The sequence below is a fragment of the Amphiura filiformis genome, chromosome 8 (genome assembly GCF_039555335.1).
Source record: "Amphiura filiformis chromosome 8, Afil_fr2py, whole genome shotgun sequence".
In the NCBI taxonomy this organism is placed as follows: Eukaryota; Metazoa; Echinodermata; class Ophiuroidea; order Amphilepidida; family Amphiuridae; genus Amphiura; species Amphiura filiformis.
In genome coordinates this window covers 1,042,845-1,060,620 of record NC_092635.1, presented here as the reverse complement: position 1 = coordinate 1,060,620, position 17,776 = coordinate 1,042,845, and the positions used below count along the sequence as shown (strand labels likewise).

The 17,776-nt window shown below is 36.1% G+C and overlaps 1 protein-coding gene across 2 annotated transcripts in view; it reads left to right on the top strand.

Annotated features, from left to right (window-relative positions):
- The window catches only part of LOC140158492 (bone morphogenetic protein 1 homolog), a 108,777-nt gene that overhangs the window by 26,693 nt on the left and 64,308 nt on the right, over window positions 1–17,776 (top strand). For both annotated transcript variants that reach the window (XM_072181590.1, XM_072181591.1), the window contains exon 3: window positions 16,637–16,753. In XM_072181590.1, the coding sequence (XP_072037691.1) occupies window positions 16,637–16,753 (117 nt within the window). The remainder of the gene's footprint in view (window positions 1–16,636; window positions 16,754–17,776) is intronic.

Here is a 17,776-nt window from a genome sequence, read left to right as displayed (position 1 = left end):
TACCATCCACAAAAGTGCATTGGGTTCGTCCTGTAAGATAACTTTTAAACCATTTAATGCAGTACTCACTGATGCCATACAATTTAAGCTTATTTAAGAAAATGTCATGGTCTACAGTGTCAAATGCCTTTTTTAAGTCTAACATACAAAGTCCAATTAAATTACCTTTATCAATTTCATTGTACCAGTCTTCAGTAATATTAATTAGAGCAGAACATGTAGAGTGAGAAGGTCTGAAACCTGATTGATTAATATTAATTAGTCCATTATCATTTAAATAATTGTACAATTGATCAAAAACTGCCCTTTCTGCAATCTTAGATATAACAACAAGAATTGAAATTGGCCTATAATTACTGGGGTCACTTGGATCCCCTGTCTTATACACAGGAATAACTTTAGCTCTTTTCCAGCAAGTTGGAAACTTACAGGTTGTGAAAGAATGATTAATTAGGTGAGTAATAATTGGTGTAATAATAGCAGCAGATAATTTCAACAATTTAGATGGTATGTTGTCCAAACCAGTGGCTTTGTCATCAGATAACATTGTTAAGTGATTGAATACATACTCATAATTTACTTGGACAAAGTCAAATGAAGGGCCATCATAATTGTCTAGATTCTTGTACATGTTGTCACAAAAATTATTATCATTTATTTCACTGGCAAGTTTTGGACCTATTTCTGAGAAGAATTTATTTAATTCATCTGCTTTATCTTTAGAATCAGTCACAGGACCATTTTTTGAATTAATGATGGGTATTTTAGTATCCTTATTTTTACTAGATGGAACAACATGTCTAAGATGCTGCCATGTCTTTTTAATGTCGTTTTTATGTTTATTGAAACCTTGTTTTAAAAAATCTTTCTTTCTATCCTTTATGGCTTTATTAGTATTATTTCTAGCTTTTCTATAGTTTTCCCAACAAGAATGATCATTATTTGAATTAATTGCAATAAGTTTTAGTCTATCACGCTCCCGCATCATACTTAGTACCTCATTAGTAATCCATGGCGAAGTTTTCTTCCGAGTTCTTCTCTTCTTAAATGGAGCATGTTTTTCAACAATATCGGAAAATATTTTCTCAAATAGTTCTGCAGATAGATCAACATCACCAGATTTAAGAATTGGGTCCCAATCAGTTTGAGCTAAGTCTTGTAAGAACTCTTGCTCATTGAAATTTTTATATGAACGAGAAATCTTATAATTATGACTATGTTTAGTACTGTTTAAGGTATCATTATTCCTATTATTATTTCTATTATTCCTATCATTAATAACATTTTTCTTATTTTTACCAAGAATTGCATATGTGACTGAATGATCACTAATTCCAGCATGAATGACACCTGATTTACAAATTTTGGATTCATCAGAACAATAAATGTGATCAATAAGTGTCTTGCTGGTCTCTGTTATCCTAGTAGGTTCAGTAATAATTTGCTTTAGATTAAAACTTTCACCAATGAATTTCAGTCTTTTTGTATAACAGTGGGGGGTAGGTGTCAAGAGGTCACAATTAACATCACCCATAAGAATGTAATCCTTTCCTTCAGATTCAATAGCTTGAAGGAGTTGTTGAAGATGATCAAATAAATCTATTGATGAACCAGGTACTCTATACCACAATACAATTATAGTGGGTTTCCTTTTTAAAGGAGTTAGTTCAATAGTTAACAGTTCAAGATTATCTGAAGTCAAATCATCTCTTAAAACATGATTACAATGCTTATTTACATAAAAAGCTACTCCGCCTCTGCGGCTTGTATTACACTGTCTATCTTTTCTGTACAAGTAGTAATTTTCAACACCAATAGCATTATCATTAATATCATCTGACAAGAAAGTTTCATTGAGCCCAAAAACATCAAAAGAATTTGAACATAAAATGTGGTTTAACTCATCAAAGTGTTCATCCAAACTACAAATATTGAGTTGACCAATTATTAATCCATTACTGAGCTCACGTAGAACCTTGTATGAGTCATGAATACTGTGAATTTTCTGAGAAATATTTGTTATTGTACTAGTTATCTGATCACAATTAATATCCTCAGGTTTATTACTTAAGTCATAATTTGAATCAATAGTACCAACATTATTTACATCAGTGGAACAATCAATATTCTCATTGTCATTGATACATGTACCATAATTATTTACACTTACATTTGCAACATTATTTACAGTATTATTTACACTATCTTTAACCTTATCACACTTATAATGTACACATTCATTATTTCTTATGTGTTTGGCATATGATTGTACATCGGAAAACGGGTCACAGAGTCAATTGCTCTTCTTAGATTGAGTACTAATTTTCCAAGTCCTCGGTTGTTCAAATGAACAAAGTCATAATACAAGTCTCTGCGAATCTGTCCATTGACATCCACAAAAGAGGAAATATGGTCCACGAAGGTGACTCTGGTGCTATTTCTACAGTTTATGTTAAAATTCCTATTCAGTTGAGAGATCACAACATTGGTATCTCTCCTGTTAATTGGGACCAGTCTAGGAAGGGCACCAGAGATTATGATTTGGGCATCTGGGTACTTTTGCAGAGTTGCATTTACAAGAGCACTGGCTTGAAGGTGACACTTTTCAGCAGTTTCCCTAGTAGCACTGTTTGTCCAAGCTTGTAGGATAACATATTTGGGGCCATCAAAGCTACATTCCTCATAATTCCATATTATAGCTAGGCCCTAAAAACTTTATTTTGCATCGGATTTTTCCGTTGAAAAGACAAAACTGATGTTTATGATAGCAACCATTTCATCAATAACATTTTGAGTCATTTTTATCCATAAAACGACACAGGATATGATAGATAACTACTTTCACATCAATATGGTCCATATGATCACAGATTGTTGAGAATCTGTGATATGATCCAGGATATGATGAAGATTTTGATTCTATAGATCTGTTATCAACATGATATCACGCTGTTCAGTGGTCAAGGAGTAAGGACCCCCCGTCAAGGACACTGATATGACATCATAGGTGATGTCAGATTTTCTTCTGCTGACCATATGATGCTATATATATTAACTATTATTGTTACATTTAGGCCTTTAAACTTTTAAAGTCATAATTAATTAGTTCAAACATAACTTTGGTAATACTCACTGCGTTTTTACGTTCGTTGAAACGGCAAAACATACTTACTTTTCCTAACAAATCAATTAAAATATTTTAAAAAAAAATTAAACCACAAAAAAGTAAAAAAAAAAAATCATTCCAATACCACTAAAATATAATCTCTTGAGTAAACTGACCCCAAACCTGAAACAGGTACCAGCCCCGAATGGGCTGGCGAAAATATTTGGATAAAGAAGACAGAACTTAGCCAAATTGATTGCAATTTAGGTCAAGTACCCCGTGATCAGATCATGGCGCTACATGCAAGGCATTATACCATAATACTGTACTAGCAGATATATGCCAAGTTATGTTATCTGTGACATACATTACCTAATAATGAAACTGTAACAGAGGAAGTTGTTCACAACCATAGCATAGAATGGGGAGATAATCATAGCAACATTAGGGGTACACACCCTTAGTTACTTCAGGAAAACATTTACTCTCTCTGCAAGATGGAAAAGATATTATGAAGGGTGAATAATTTCAAACTATTTAATGCCAAAGATGGAAAGAGTGTAATTCATACTCTGTGTGGTCAACACATTGATAATAGTGATATACATCAGTGCTCATCAAATGTCCCGGTCAATTGTACATAATGTAGGCTACTTCATGAAAGAATATCATGATCGTCACTTCAAAAACTCCATACCTATTGTGTTTACTCTTTCAGCAAAAATTTCATCAATTATTATGTAATCAATTTGTAAATTTACCAATGTTTTATTGGTTTTAGACCCAAACTTTTGCGATATAGGCCCATTTAATTCTCAAAGACATTCACACACTCCATGATCATGACATGTATAAATACCCAGCACACTCACCCCTATATAACATATAGGTCTATCCAAGCACAGATACTTCCAAGCAAATGTACACTACTCTTTTTTTAAAGAGTACATTTTCCTTTTTGTGTGAGTGTGTGTGAAATAAATTTTGCCCCTTAAGTTGCATTTTTATACAATAACATTGACATTTGCCACCTTCCTAAGTAGCTAGCAATTCACATGAGCTTAGGATAAATGTTACAACTTATTTTCACTACTACAGTAAAAAGGCCATTGTGGATTATTATTATTGTGATGGATACCAGGACTGTGTTGTGCCTTTTCAAAGGTTTTTGTCATTGATATTATTCAAAATGTGTATCAATTTCATGCTTTAAAGCCCAAATGCGCAATACTTGTGGAACATGGCAGTGAATGTTGAAATAGCTAGTGAGGAATGAGGCCAGTCTTGAACAAGTGTGCAAAAAGTCTATGCATAGTATGATGTGATGTGATGTGATGTGATGTGATGTGATGTGATGTGATGTGATGGTGATGTGATGTGATGTGATGATGTGATGTAATATGACAATGAAATGATATATGATTAAAGAGTTAAACTTCAACACTACACTATTTTTCGCTCACCTGGAACGTTTTCACTAGTTCGACTAGCGTCTTCAGCAGATGGTGATGCAGTGAGGTAACCCGATCATAGACAAGATATCATCACAGCATCACCATCTGCTGAAGACGCTAGTCGAACTAGTGAAAACGTTCCAGGTGAGCGAAAAATAGTGCAGTGTTGAAGTTAAACTCTTGAATCATTTTATCTACCACCACGTATGAATATCCACTCATATAGAAATGATATATGATATAAAGTCAGTGATGTGATGTGATAATTGTGATGTGATGTGAAATGATATCATAGTATATTATGTAGTATAACATGGGTTCTGTAATGCAAGATACAGTATGGAGTGGGAGTGTGAATGATAGACCGATGCCCCCTTGCCTTATGATGAAGTCTAGTTTGCTTCCATTTGATACAGCATTGTTGCTGCTTCAATATGGAAGTCTTAAGACTTGTTTACCTGTTTTACCTCTCTCCAGCCAAGTTTATATAAGGCTACTGGCTTATGCTAGGAAGGTAAAATACTTTCTGTACAGGAGGAGTAGCAACCCCCTCCCCTACTACCAGAAGATCAGGCATTCTGGAAACGTCTTCTTACCTTTGTGTTGTGCGGTATGTGGACAACCCCCCTGTAATTATTGCTTATTGAACCATTACAGGATGTTATTAATAATACAATTGATTCAAATCTTCCACTTTGTGTAAACTATACAAAACTAAACTGCATACACCTTGGTCCTATTTCTGAAATTTGTTGAAAGTTATCATTAACACTGATCAAAATACTTGCACAGTTCTCTGTATCAATGTCTGTTTATTTTGTATAGATGGGCCTTTTGACTTTGTTATGACATGTTGAATGTCAACGTAGGTTGAGTGGTTTGGTTTAACTAGTCCAGGCTTATACAGGATATCCTGAATGATAAATGATGCCCCTGGAGGAACATTTAGGAATGACTGACTGACTGACTGACTGACTGCAAATTTATAGATTGTATGATTGTACAGGGCCACTATTGAAAATGCTGCCATTCACCGTCCACCAGAAACACAGATCTTGATTACCTCAGGAAAAAGTTCTAATTTAATTTTAAAGTCAAATTATGACAAGAGGACTAGGTTGGGTCCAGAGCCATAGCCAGGGGGGTGTGGTGCTTTTTGCAAAAGTATAGAAAAAGTCCCAAAATATCACAAATTGCTAGCATAGCAAGCAAAAAAAAATCCATTTTTTACGCTTTTTTGGTCAAAAAAGGTCCAAATTTTGGGAAGAAAGTCCACTTTTCACAAAATCACCCCCTGGGAAAAAAGTCCAGTTTTTCAAAATCAGCACCCCCCACAAAAAATCCTGGCTATGGGCCAGGTTGGGTCCAAGTGGGCTTGGGCCTTACCCCACAACCTAAAAAAGGGGGTAATGAATACATTGTAGGCTCTTTTGTGCTTTCAGTGCTCTATGGTATCTCAGCAGACCTCAATTTTGTTGTTGTTTGCCGGATGAATAAATAAAAATAAAATAATAAAATCATCCTGATTTTTTTATGAGTGGATCCACCCCTGACAGAGGATGACCATATTGATAAGAGCAAGTGTAAACTCTTAGTAGATTGAAGTTAGCTTCAGAGAAATTTGAAGTAAACTTTAATGTTCATTCATGCACCTTGTAAAACATAAAAACACAAACTCAACTTGACTGACTGTTACAGTTAACACCAGTTGCACTTGGCAAAGTCAAATTCAATTTTGAGCAACATTTGATAGTGACTTTTCATGATGACCCTTATATAACTTGACATTTAAATGTTATTCGTTTTGACCAAAACCAACACACTCTTTTAACATGTTTATAATGTTAAAAAAAGTTGTTATTGCTTGGGAGATAGACTGTAAATATAAAAATGTTGAAAAGTGGTCTATATCTTGTTCCGTCCCCGCACCCGTGCATCCGCGGGTATTCATGCTTGTCGGTGAACTTAAAAACACACCCTTTTGCATCTCATTTCGCGAAGTTTTTAGGGGAAAAACACCCCTTTTTTTAGCGATTTTGCGAATTATTTGCCCTTCGACAATACCCCTATTTTCGCTAAAACGTGAACGATATTTCTAATAATATACCCTTTTCTGGCAGAAATGCGTAGGCTGCTCAATTGAAAATACCCTTTTTTCAATTTTGCGAACATGTGGTTTGAAAAAACACCCCTTTTTCGTGTGTTCCCCGAATCATGTTTCTTCATCTGAAAACACCCCTTATTTCGCGAAAATATTCAACGAGCATGAATACCCGCGGATGCACGGTGTGTGGGGGCAAGGATCTTGTTTTGTATTAAAATATATCCTAAAGTCATATATACATACGCTTTTGTTGGCTGGGTCAGCAAAAGACCTGTGGCTACCAGTCGGTGATCTAGTGCTTGGCCGGGGTCTAAGGTTCGAATCTCGGGGGTGCCAAGTCACTTCTTTGTTCATCTTCTCTCCTTTTTCATTCCTTCTTTCCTTTCCACTGGCCAAAAACCACTTTTGGTGTTAGGGTTAAAATACTTGATAATTAGAGGCATGATTGAATTCATTCTGACTGTTTTGTGAAGAAAACTTAAAAAGTAGATGTATTTTGATATGATAAAATGGAAATAAAGTTGAAGGGAAAGTTGCAAATTTATAGGATGACAAAATTGGGAAAAGTAAAGCTAAAAACCAACTCTGCTCACAGCTTTAATTATTTCAAAATGCTGAATCAAGTTTGTTATGATTGCAGACACCTACCTATCCTACAGATCAGAGAAGTGAGAGTTTATAAAGGTGACATCTAAGATATGTTGATTACACACATCGAGATTAGAATAGACACTTCCTACTGAGATACTGTCTGCATCAAATATGTGACCAGCTCCAACAAAACCCGGAACAAGTCACCAGACATATTTTTGAGTTATAGCTCCCATAAAAAAAAATCAAATTTTGGAATTCTTAATTTCATGGTATTTGACTGTGGGACTAAGTGGACTTTCAAATCCTGGAAAGTACTTATTAAAATGAGGTTTATTTAATCAATAAATAACAGTTAAACTATAATAATCCCTATTCAATCCTGTGTAAGGCAGGAAACTAAGTGGCCCATTACTCAGAATAGCAATTTGGCAAAAATATCAAGGTATCATTTACAAAATTATCCATATCTTGTAAAGTATTGAAGCCATTTATATACTTTTGGTATCATTTTAAAGCTTATTGTTTAGTGCTTACATTTTTATTCAAATCATGAAATATCAAAAATACAACTTGTTCCTGGTTTTGTCAGAGCGGGTCACATACCAGATGTTGAGATTATGGTTGTTAGCATAAAAGTTGTAGTAGCTGTAAAAGACAGAAAACAGAAATAACAGAAAAGACAGAAAAGGAGTTTATATTGTACGATTCAGGTTCCTATAAAGTTGGATTGTCATGAAACTTGGTGGATTGTACGACAAGTTCAAGCTCATCTCAGACCAACTGAATATGATACTCAGATTGTTGTGAAAGTATGGGTATAGGGACTGAACATAGTTTATTCACCAATCTAACATAGGTCCTACTTATTTGACCTCACATCACCTCCACCAATCTTCATGAAAATTGACTTGCCTCAAAAATTTTCAGTGATCACTTCCAAGTTACATGACAATCCAACAGAACATCAATTAATGGGAACACACACCACTTTTGAAGCAAACAATACAATAAACAATAAACAGAATTTATATAGCGCCTTAGATAAGTATGAACAAAGCGCTTTACAATGATCTTAAAGGTACAACTTAGGCTACAATAAAATGTACAACTTAAAAATAAAAAAAACTTAGTTTGGAAACAAATGGGTTTTCAGATTAGATTTAAAAGTGGCCAGACTAGGTGAAGTACAAAGTTTTACAGGTAATTGGTTCCAGAGAGCTGGCACAGAATTGCAGAAGGCATTATCCCCATATGTTGTGTGAGTTCTATTACCTTCAAGCAGACTGCCATCAGCATGTGATCGTAGGAACATACCATCAGAATATGTGTGAAACATTAACTCCTACAACTTCCTGTCAACTCCATAATTCATAACTCCAAACTTTTCTACCTTTTTTGTCAATTCTGTTATTTGTCTTTTACAGTTACCCTAAAAAGTTGTAGCGCTGTACACATTTATTTGAAAAATTCAACTTCATAGTAAAACTCATTGTAATTTGGAAGTGTTTGTATGAAAGATCAGCTTCATATAATATATATTCCGTTTATTTCCATAAAAAGCTATAAAAGATGAATACATGATATTAAGACTAGATTTTGGTTTATGATCCTCCCTGGCCCTGCGAACTGAGCTAGGTTCATTACAGAAAGGCTGGTTCATAAAGGAATTTAAAACACTGCCACAAATGTCTACTAAGTGAACTGGCATTGACTGTGACATTGCCTGAAGATATTATCCATCCTAGTTACACTGTCATCAAGTGATTGGCTGGCTGCCATAAACTGCAACAGTTTGAGTGCTACATGTAGCTTCTTTAGCTTTCTTACTTTCATATGATGCTATCAGCAGAACAAGTCAGAGATAGATCTATATGAATTTTGCTTTCAAGATTAAACCAAGCAAGTTTGCTGTCCGAGCAGCTTTGAGTGAGGCATGTTCCAGTGCCATGAATCAAGTGTCCAATATAAGCTTTTAGCTGTTGGTGCATTGCGCTTGCTCTGAGCCAGAGGAACAGTGTTGATATTTGAAATACTAAAAAGTAGGCATTCCCTCTTATAAGCCCAATTGGGCAAGTAACTCACAACTTTGGCAACATTCTCATTATAATCAGCTGATAAGGCCCACATGGTTACACTGTTATGACTGTAAATAATATGCCAACATGATGACAGGATTGACACCCATGACTGGAAACATAAGCTGCCATGCCCTATTGCCCTAGTTTGACTTGGAGGAATCAAGTTTTCTTTTGCATCACCTACCATTGGACTGCATGATATGACTACTGCAGCATGGGAAAAGGGACATCAGGTCCTGCCTAGCACTACTTTCGGGCTCTGTTGCTATTAGTATACTATCCAGAGAGGTTGCGTCGCTGACGCGCTCGATTTAATGTCTCCCTCGCACTACGCGCTCGCTAAGTCCATGAGGGCCACAGACTGCGGCTAGTCCTGCCCTTTATCTACAATGCCTACAATCTCAGAATTTGTTTGAACTAATTGGTAATGGTCTCCTTCATTGACTTACTCTTTGACTTACTTAACATGCTTAACTTCGATGCTCAGGACGCTGTTTCCCCTTTTTGACTTACTTAACTTAGATGCTCAGGACGTTGTTTCCCCTTTTTGACATGCTCAGGACGTTGTTTCCCCTCTGTGGCTTACTTAACTTAGATACTCAGGACGTTGTTTCCTCTTGCCCTCTGTCGAGTAAGCCTCCTCCATTCAGTTTTCTCTGCTGCTTGTGTCTCTGCTTCTTGTGGGTCACTCCCAGGTACCTCTGAATTTGGTTTTGCCATCTGATTGGTGGACGACTTGCTAGTCTTTTTTTGCTGAAGTCTTTTATGTAGTCTTTGTGGGGATCCGATATTTAGTCATCCTGAAGACATGATCAGCCCATTTTAAACATCTCTGGCAAATAACATCATTGATGGAGCTTGTGATGTTGAGACTCTGTCTGATGGAATTGCTGCGGATTTTGTCAAGGAGGGAAACTGCAAGCATTGTTCTAAGGCATCTCATCAAGTTTGTGATGAAATGATTCATGTAACACCCAGGATTCTGACCGACCCATAGATGGCAATAGGGAGGATGAGCCTGTTGCAGGTTCATGAAATTTTGTGGACTGGGAATGATCACCATAGGGATACAAAAAATGTCAAGGTTTTGGGGTCATTTTGGGGTAAAATTGCCATAGATTGTTGCAGGTTCATTTACTTCTGCTGCTACCAATAGTAATCACGAAAGCAGGCGAGACTCCTGGTTTGAGAACCACCTTGTAATAATTTTGTACAGGCCTCAAAATAAGCAGGAGCTCAGGGAGCAAGTGTATCCTCTGCAGCCTGGCTTGACCATCCAGGAAATCTTTATGTACAGCTTGATCAAAATCTCAAAAATTTCTGTCACATGGTGCAGCTGCTAGACAATGGTACAGAGATACTCTGATTGTCCATTGAAGTGGTACTAACACTAAACACCAGCATTTTGGAAAAATTAAAGCTAAGGATTCACCTTTTAGTCAGTTTTTACTTTTACTTGATTAGAAGGTTTCAGTCTGTCAAAGCACAGACAATTTACCAAAGTGAATAAGCAAAATAATACCTTGACACAAAACGGGGAATCAGCTGCACATGATAGGTAGGTAACTCATTCTAAGAAATTGGATACAGGATATACATTGGTTAATAGGAAAATCATATCAATAGTATTATCTATTTATAACCAAGTTTAGTTGCTGATGATTAATAAGTAGTTTTACATTTAGTCAAATTGTCTTGTGTATGTTTGTTGTCAAAACAGTATAGAGGCCAAGATTTTATGGCTTTCTTCCTTTTCATTGCTGTTGCTACACTTGTCAACTCAATACTTTAATTGCCCTTTCCCATTTATCTGAACTTTTCAAAGAGATACATAGGACAACAGTTAGTTGCCATGTCAGCATGATATCATAGAATTATGTTCTCTTGTAATATTCCTCCTCCTCCTTCCCTTCTCTTAATTCTCCCTCTCCTCTCCTTTTTAATCTTTTTATTTTCTTATTTTCCTCCTTCTCTTCCTTCTCTACCAGTCATCCTCAGTGGGGGTGCTACGGGGGGGGGGGGGCATTCCCCCTCAATATTTTTCTTGCCCCCCACTTTTGAGGCAAAAGCCCGCAAATCACGTAAATTTCACTTTTTCCCCAATGCCCCCTTCCTAAAAAGATTCCTGGTGCTGCCACTGGTCTTCCTCCTCTTAAAAAGTTTTATTTAGGTAAGTTGAGTTGTGCTGTCAGAGCAAGGCTGGATATATTTTCTTGCAGGAGTTTTGCTTCAAAAGATTTTACAAAGGACCACTTGTTCCAATCTGCAAACATTATTTCAAAAACTTAAGTGTTAGAAGGTAAGATCATCTCCCTGCTCACAAAAAGATGATTGATTCAAACCTTTCCTCCAGTGCAAAGTATACATATCTTGTACACAACTAGACAATAGAATGGATAATCAGGACACAAATGAATAAATTCTGTGACAATTGAATAATATTCAATTTATTTAACAATACAATAGCAATCCATGTGAACACCTGTAAGATCTTATATTGACATACTTTATCAAGTGGATCTAAGTGGTCTATAGTGTGTCAGTTTGAAGTGGTAAACCAAATTATTTGACTTAACCCTTGGCAAGCCCTTCACAGTAAGTGTTTCAAGGAATTCTACCAATGCTTGAAGAAATACAATATTGATAGAAGATATTGTTTCCAAGAATATATATATTCTTTAAATATCTTAAGGATGACAATGTAAACTTTTCAATGTCAAGCAATTGAAGTGTATGAGCAACTTTCCTGGTATGAGGCATCCATGTAGAAGCATCAGGAACTTTGTTTATTTTTGATCAACCTCTGGATATTCTCCAAAAATAACTGATTGGAGTCATATAGTGTTTCTGTTGAGACCTCTCTTGTAGAAAATACTGGTCAGCGAAAAACAGGTTAATTTTTTAAAATTAGTAGGGACCATTAAAGCCATTGTAACATTTCTATTAAAATGTTGGCATTAGTAGGGACCATTAAAGCCATTGTAACATTTCTATTAAAATATTGGCTTTTACTGTCAGATATGCCCCCTTTTAACTTTGAGCCGAACAACTGAGGTAAAGCAGAGAAGATCTGGGTAAAGCAAAGCAAAGAAAATTGGAATTTACTACCAGCGCTAATATGCGTGTTACTCCGTCGGTCCATGGTCGGTCGTGCTACGGTACGATCCTTTGATTTGTGTGTATGACCGTCCCATGTTCGTACTGTGTTGTGAACATCGCATATGTGTTTGACTAATATTTCCATCGTAATAATAAACCGTCTTACGGTTTATAGACGGTTTATTCAAAATCGTTTAGGGCTTCAAAATGCCTGTTTTCTAGGAAAAGGGTTGTTTTTGAACTTCTAGTTGATGCTTTAGGGGTCATTTTACTAAGTGTGTTTGTGTTTTCTGACTAAGGGGTACCTTTCAGATACAATCCTGATTTGTAGAATGCACCATTCTTAAAAGGTCACCATTGAAAAACTACAGTGGTTTAAAAGGCATACATTCTTCCACCTGGGGAGAAAATTAAAATTTGTTATTAATTTAAAATGACGAGAGTCTGAGTTCAGCATCATCAGTTTTTTCCCTTTTTTTTCCAGAAGCAAAAACAACAATATCAATAGACAACAACAACAACTGTAAAATAAACCACATATGGGGGGGCTTCAGTGTCCTGGTGTACACATGTGTGACCAGAGATTTTCAAAATATAAAATTTGCCCTTTTGAGCAAAAAACACCCCTGAACAAGAACTTAACATGGTTTCGTAATAAATTTTACCCTCTAATCAGGAATGTATCTGAAAGGTACCCCTAAGTCAGAAAACACAAACTTTACAAAACGCACTTAGTAAAATGACCCCTAAAGCATCAACTGGAAGTTCAAAAACAACCCTTTACCTTAAAAAACAGACGTTTTGAAGCCCTAAATGTGATTCACCTTTGTGAAAAGGACCCATTTTTCTTGTTTTTCTGGTCAACAGTGCTTGAGTGACTCCCCTTTGAACACAGTCTGGTACTAAAAAGGTCTATCATAATAATATTACAAGGCTGAAAAAATGTAAATTGCATATGATTTCTCAACTTCATATTATATGAGTGTAAACTTAAACCCTAGCAACTACAGCGTTTAAAATCAAATGTTGTTGTAGGATTGCAAACCTGCCGTGTTGTGTCGTGTGTGTGATCTGAACGTCAGGGGTAGTTTACAAATTAATTGGCACCAGTAAGGTTCCTGTATTGGAATCATTATCATATGCTTAGTTAGTAGACTAGGCTGTTGAGACTTTGGTTTTCAATGCAACAACTATGGACTCAGTGGTAGAGTTGCTATTTATATATTTGTTTGTTTGTTTATTTATTTGTTTATTTATATATATTTATTTAAATTTATTTATTTATTTATTTCCTTATTTGTTTGATTGATTGACTGATTGATTGATTGACTGACTGACTGACTGACTGACTGACTGACTGACTGACTGACTGACTGACTGACTGATTGATTGATTGATTGATTGATTGATTGATTGATTGATTGATTGGGGAAGCCTGTCTATTTTCCCTAGTGAGCTGGGATATACAGGGGATAGGGGCAGAGAATTGCACAAAAAAGGGAGACATCAAGTTGATTTTTCATTGCCAAATGGCATACAGAGGAACTTGTTTACTGTGTCTTGGCATTAACGGATCTAAAATGAGCGTTTATTGCATTTCGACAGTATTTTTGTGGGACATGAGAGCACATCAGACATATCGAATTGCATTCTGAATCTGAAGCATGTCTTTCTGATATCAAATAATTTTCATTTTTGAAAATCACAATATAATACAAATTTTATGACAAATTATAAAAATTTGATATTTTCAAATTTTGATATAATATTATATCAGTCCTCGAAGTAAATTATATAAATCTAATGATATATTCTTAAAGTGTATGTAGCAGGGAGGAAAAGCCGACGGTCAATTGAAAATTTTGACCTTTCATATTGAAGATATGGATTTTTTCCCAAAAGACCTAATTTTTTTGGTGTTTTGGGAATAAAAATCCATATCTTCAATACGAAAGGTCAAAATTTTCAATTGATCGTCGGCTTTTCATCCCACCTACATACACTTTAAGTATAAATTATCAGATTTATAAAGTTTACTTCAAGTACTGTTAAATATCAAAATATCAATTTTTAATGATTTGCCATAAAATGTGTATTAAATTGCGAATTTCAAAAATCTAAATTATTTGATATCAGAAGGACATTCTTCAGATACATTCAGAATGCAATTGATATGTCTGATGTGCTCTAATGTCCCAAAATAAATACTGTCCAAACGCTCATACCCCACCCCTTAAATACTGCCCAATCTAACAAAATTTAACAAGGCAGAACCACTGTGCATATAGATGCATCCCCACTTGATGCCATGATGCCGTCACCCTAAGTCATATCACTGTGAAGTCATACACAGAATCACTGGCTGGGCTAGTGAAACCCCAGTGGCTACCGGTCAGTGATCCTGTGCTTGGCTCAGGAAGGGTCTACAGTGGCGTAAATTGGCGCCCCTATCCCCCACCCGAGAATATCTTAGACGCGTGGGTGTGGGAATGGCATATTTTTTTTAAGTGAAGCTGATTTGGCACCCCCAGTGGTAGCGCCGGGCATGATGCCCCCTAGCCCCTAGTTATGCCACTGGGGGTCTAAGGTTCGAATCCCTGAGGTACCAAGTGAATGAAGGGATTTCTTTGTTCATCTCCTCTTTGTAGTTTCTTTTCCCTTCTAATAGTAAAAAAACCATGGGGTGTGGGGATTATTAAATCAGAACACGCATTCTCCTAGATCCAGGCCTACAGGCTGAGTCAAAAAGAAGTAAACTCATGTTTGAGGGGCTGTAACTCAAAATCTGCAAGGTATCTGCTAAAAATAAAAAATACCACTGGAAAAAGCAAATTCTACACGTCTAAATAAAAAAAGAATTGTTGCAATTGCTCACAGCAAACTCAAGTTATACTCATTTGAATACAACCACCCATTTTTGTAGCTGCACACGGCTGATTGATTTTCATCCATTTTAATTTCGACGAATCGACGAAGTGCTAAAAGGATTTATTGTTGAAAAGACAACTTTTGCTTTTAATTAATATTCAACAAAACCCATGATACTTCGTCGACAGAAACGTGCGCTCCCGTGCGGTAAATTGTGGTGCCATGTTGTCATTTGGCCCGTTTTATTATGCAATGAGGTAAAATCCGGGGTCACCCCATTGTGGCCTATACACCATCCGCGATAATGAAAACGCGTAAAAGGGTAGTTTTTTCAGTGGGTAGGCACGATCTGTGCGTACCGTGTTTAGGGTGTCAAAACGTGAAAAATGGGGAAAAAGGGTAGCAAAATAGCAATTGCTAATACGCGAAAATGAAATTTAGGGTATGAAATTTGATGCAAGGAATAAAATCCCTGTTTAGAGTATTGTTTTAGCCAAGGGTTAAATCCTTGTTTAGGGTGCTTTTCAAAAGTTGATTATCGCGGATGGTGTACAGGCCACAATGGGAGTGACCCCCGAGGTAAAATTCATATTGAAAAGAGCCCATTAACATGTAGGAACTGTTGATCGAAACCACACCTGCCACAGAACTTTATTTGCATTTGAATATCGCGACTTACCAATCAAAATAATAGGTAGGCCTCTACTTGGGAAGTGAAACCGTGTGCAGCTACAAAAATGGGTGGTTGTATTCCAATGAGTATAACTTGAGTTTGCTGTAAACAATTGCAACAATTTATTTTTTATTTAGACATGTAGAATTTACTCTTTCCAGTCGTAATTTCATTTTGAGCAGATTCCTTACAGATCTCGAGTTACAGCCCCTCAAACATGAGTTTACTTCTTTTTGACTCAGCCTGTATGTTAACCCTAAAACTGCCCAATTGAAAAAAATCTTATCAATCAAGGAAAACCACTGCACATGCATGCATCCCATGTGATGCCATGACACAATCACCCTAAGTCATATACGCACGGAATTGCTGGCCGGGCTAGCGAAACCCCTGTGGCTACCGTTTGGTGATACTTTACTTGGCACACATGCAAACTGCGAGGGGTCTAAGGTTCGAATCCCAGGGGTACCAAGTGACACATTGTTCTCTTCTCTCTAGTTTTGTTTCTTCTTTACCTTCCAATAGCAAAAAAACCCAGGTGTTAGGGTTGCATCGGCAATGTTAATGCACTTTGAAATTTGTGTAACTTTGTAACTACCATATATATATATCACTCTTAAAGTATAATAATGTATGTTACTTTTGTCCCTCTTTGCGCAGGTGTTATAAGGCAGCGTAATCATCATCATCATAGGTCCAGGAGGGCTGTCACATCTAGGGCAGAGAGAAAATGGCCGCATGCCGTCATTCCATATGTTATAGATGGAAATTTTACAGGTGAGAATTGGTACAAAATGGTAAATATACGCCCGGGAATATACGGTACCTTTATTATCATTTGTATGAGGTCATGATGGACTAATTGGTAGGGCATTGGACTCATCATCAAGATTGTGGGGTTTGAACCCTATCAGGAATTATGTCCTTGGTCGAAACACTTTTTCTCCTCTTTTCAAGAAATTTCAATCCCAATCTTTGCGAGTCACCTATCAGCTAATATAATATAATTAATATTCCATTTATCATTTAATTTCCAGCACACTTTCATAATTGTTATGATATGTAGAAGAAACACCGGGAAGAAACATAGGCCTATTTAGCGATTTGCTAATTTTGAAAATCATAAAAATTATCAAAAATCTTTTTTAGTTTTTGTTAGTAGCATAGATAGATGTGCTGACAGAGCCTGATGGCATGGCTAGATGTGTATAAAAGACAAACTAGGTAATTTTACATGAAGCTGTAATATCTCTTAATAACTGCATGTATTTGAATGGGGCTTCAACTTTGTCAATACTACTGGGGTTATTTTTTCTCATTTTTTTGCCAAATTTTTCATTTCAAAAATACCTGATGGCAATTTTAATGACTTGTAATTTACACTCAATTTTTTTCAAAATACTTTTGCTGGGACGGGCCTTTAAAGCCATAATGTGTGATTTGTTCCACAGCGACCCCTCAACTGTGATGCAATCAAGCAAAATGAGTCGGATCTCGGGAATATTGATTTTGAGATATAATCAATAATAGTATTCAACTTCCTTTGTATTTTATTGTTTTGAGCAACACTAAAATGGCCATATCTCTGGAACCATAAGTCTAATAATTATGATGGGGTTTTTGATGATGGATTCATTTTGCTTGATGGCATCACAATTTTTCTTGAATTTCTACTTTTTGCATGATTGTAATGCCCAATGATGCTTTAATTACATTAAAATTTCTTGTGCATGTGTATCATCGAATCAGTGACCAGTGACGTATAAATTGTCTATATCGCTATTTGTCTTACGTTTCATT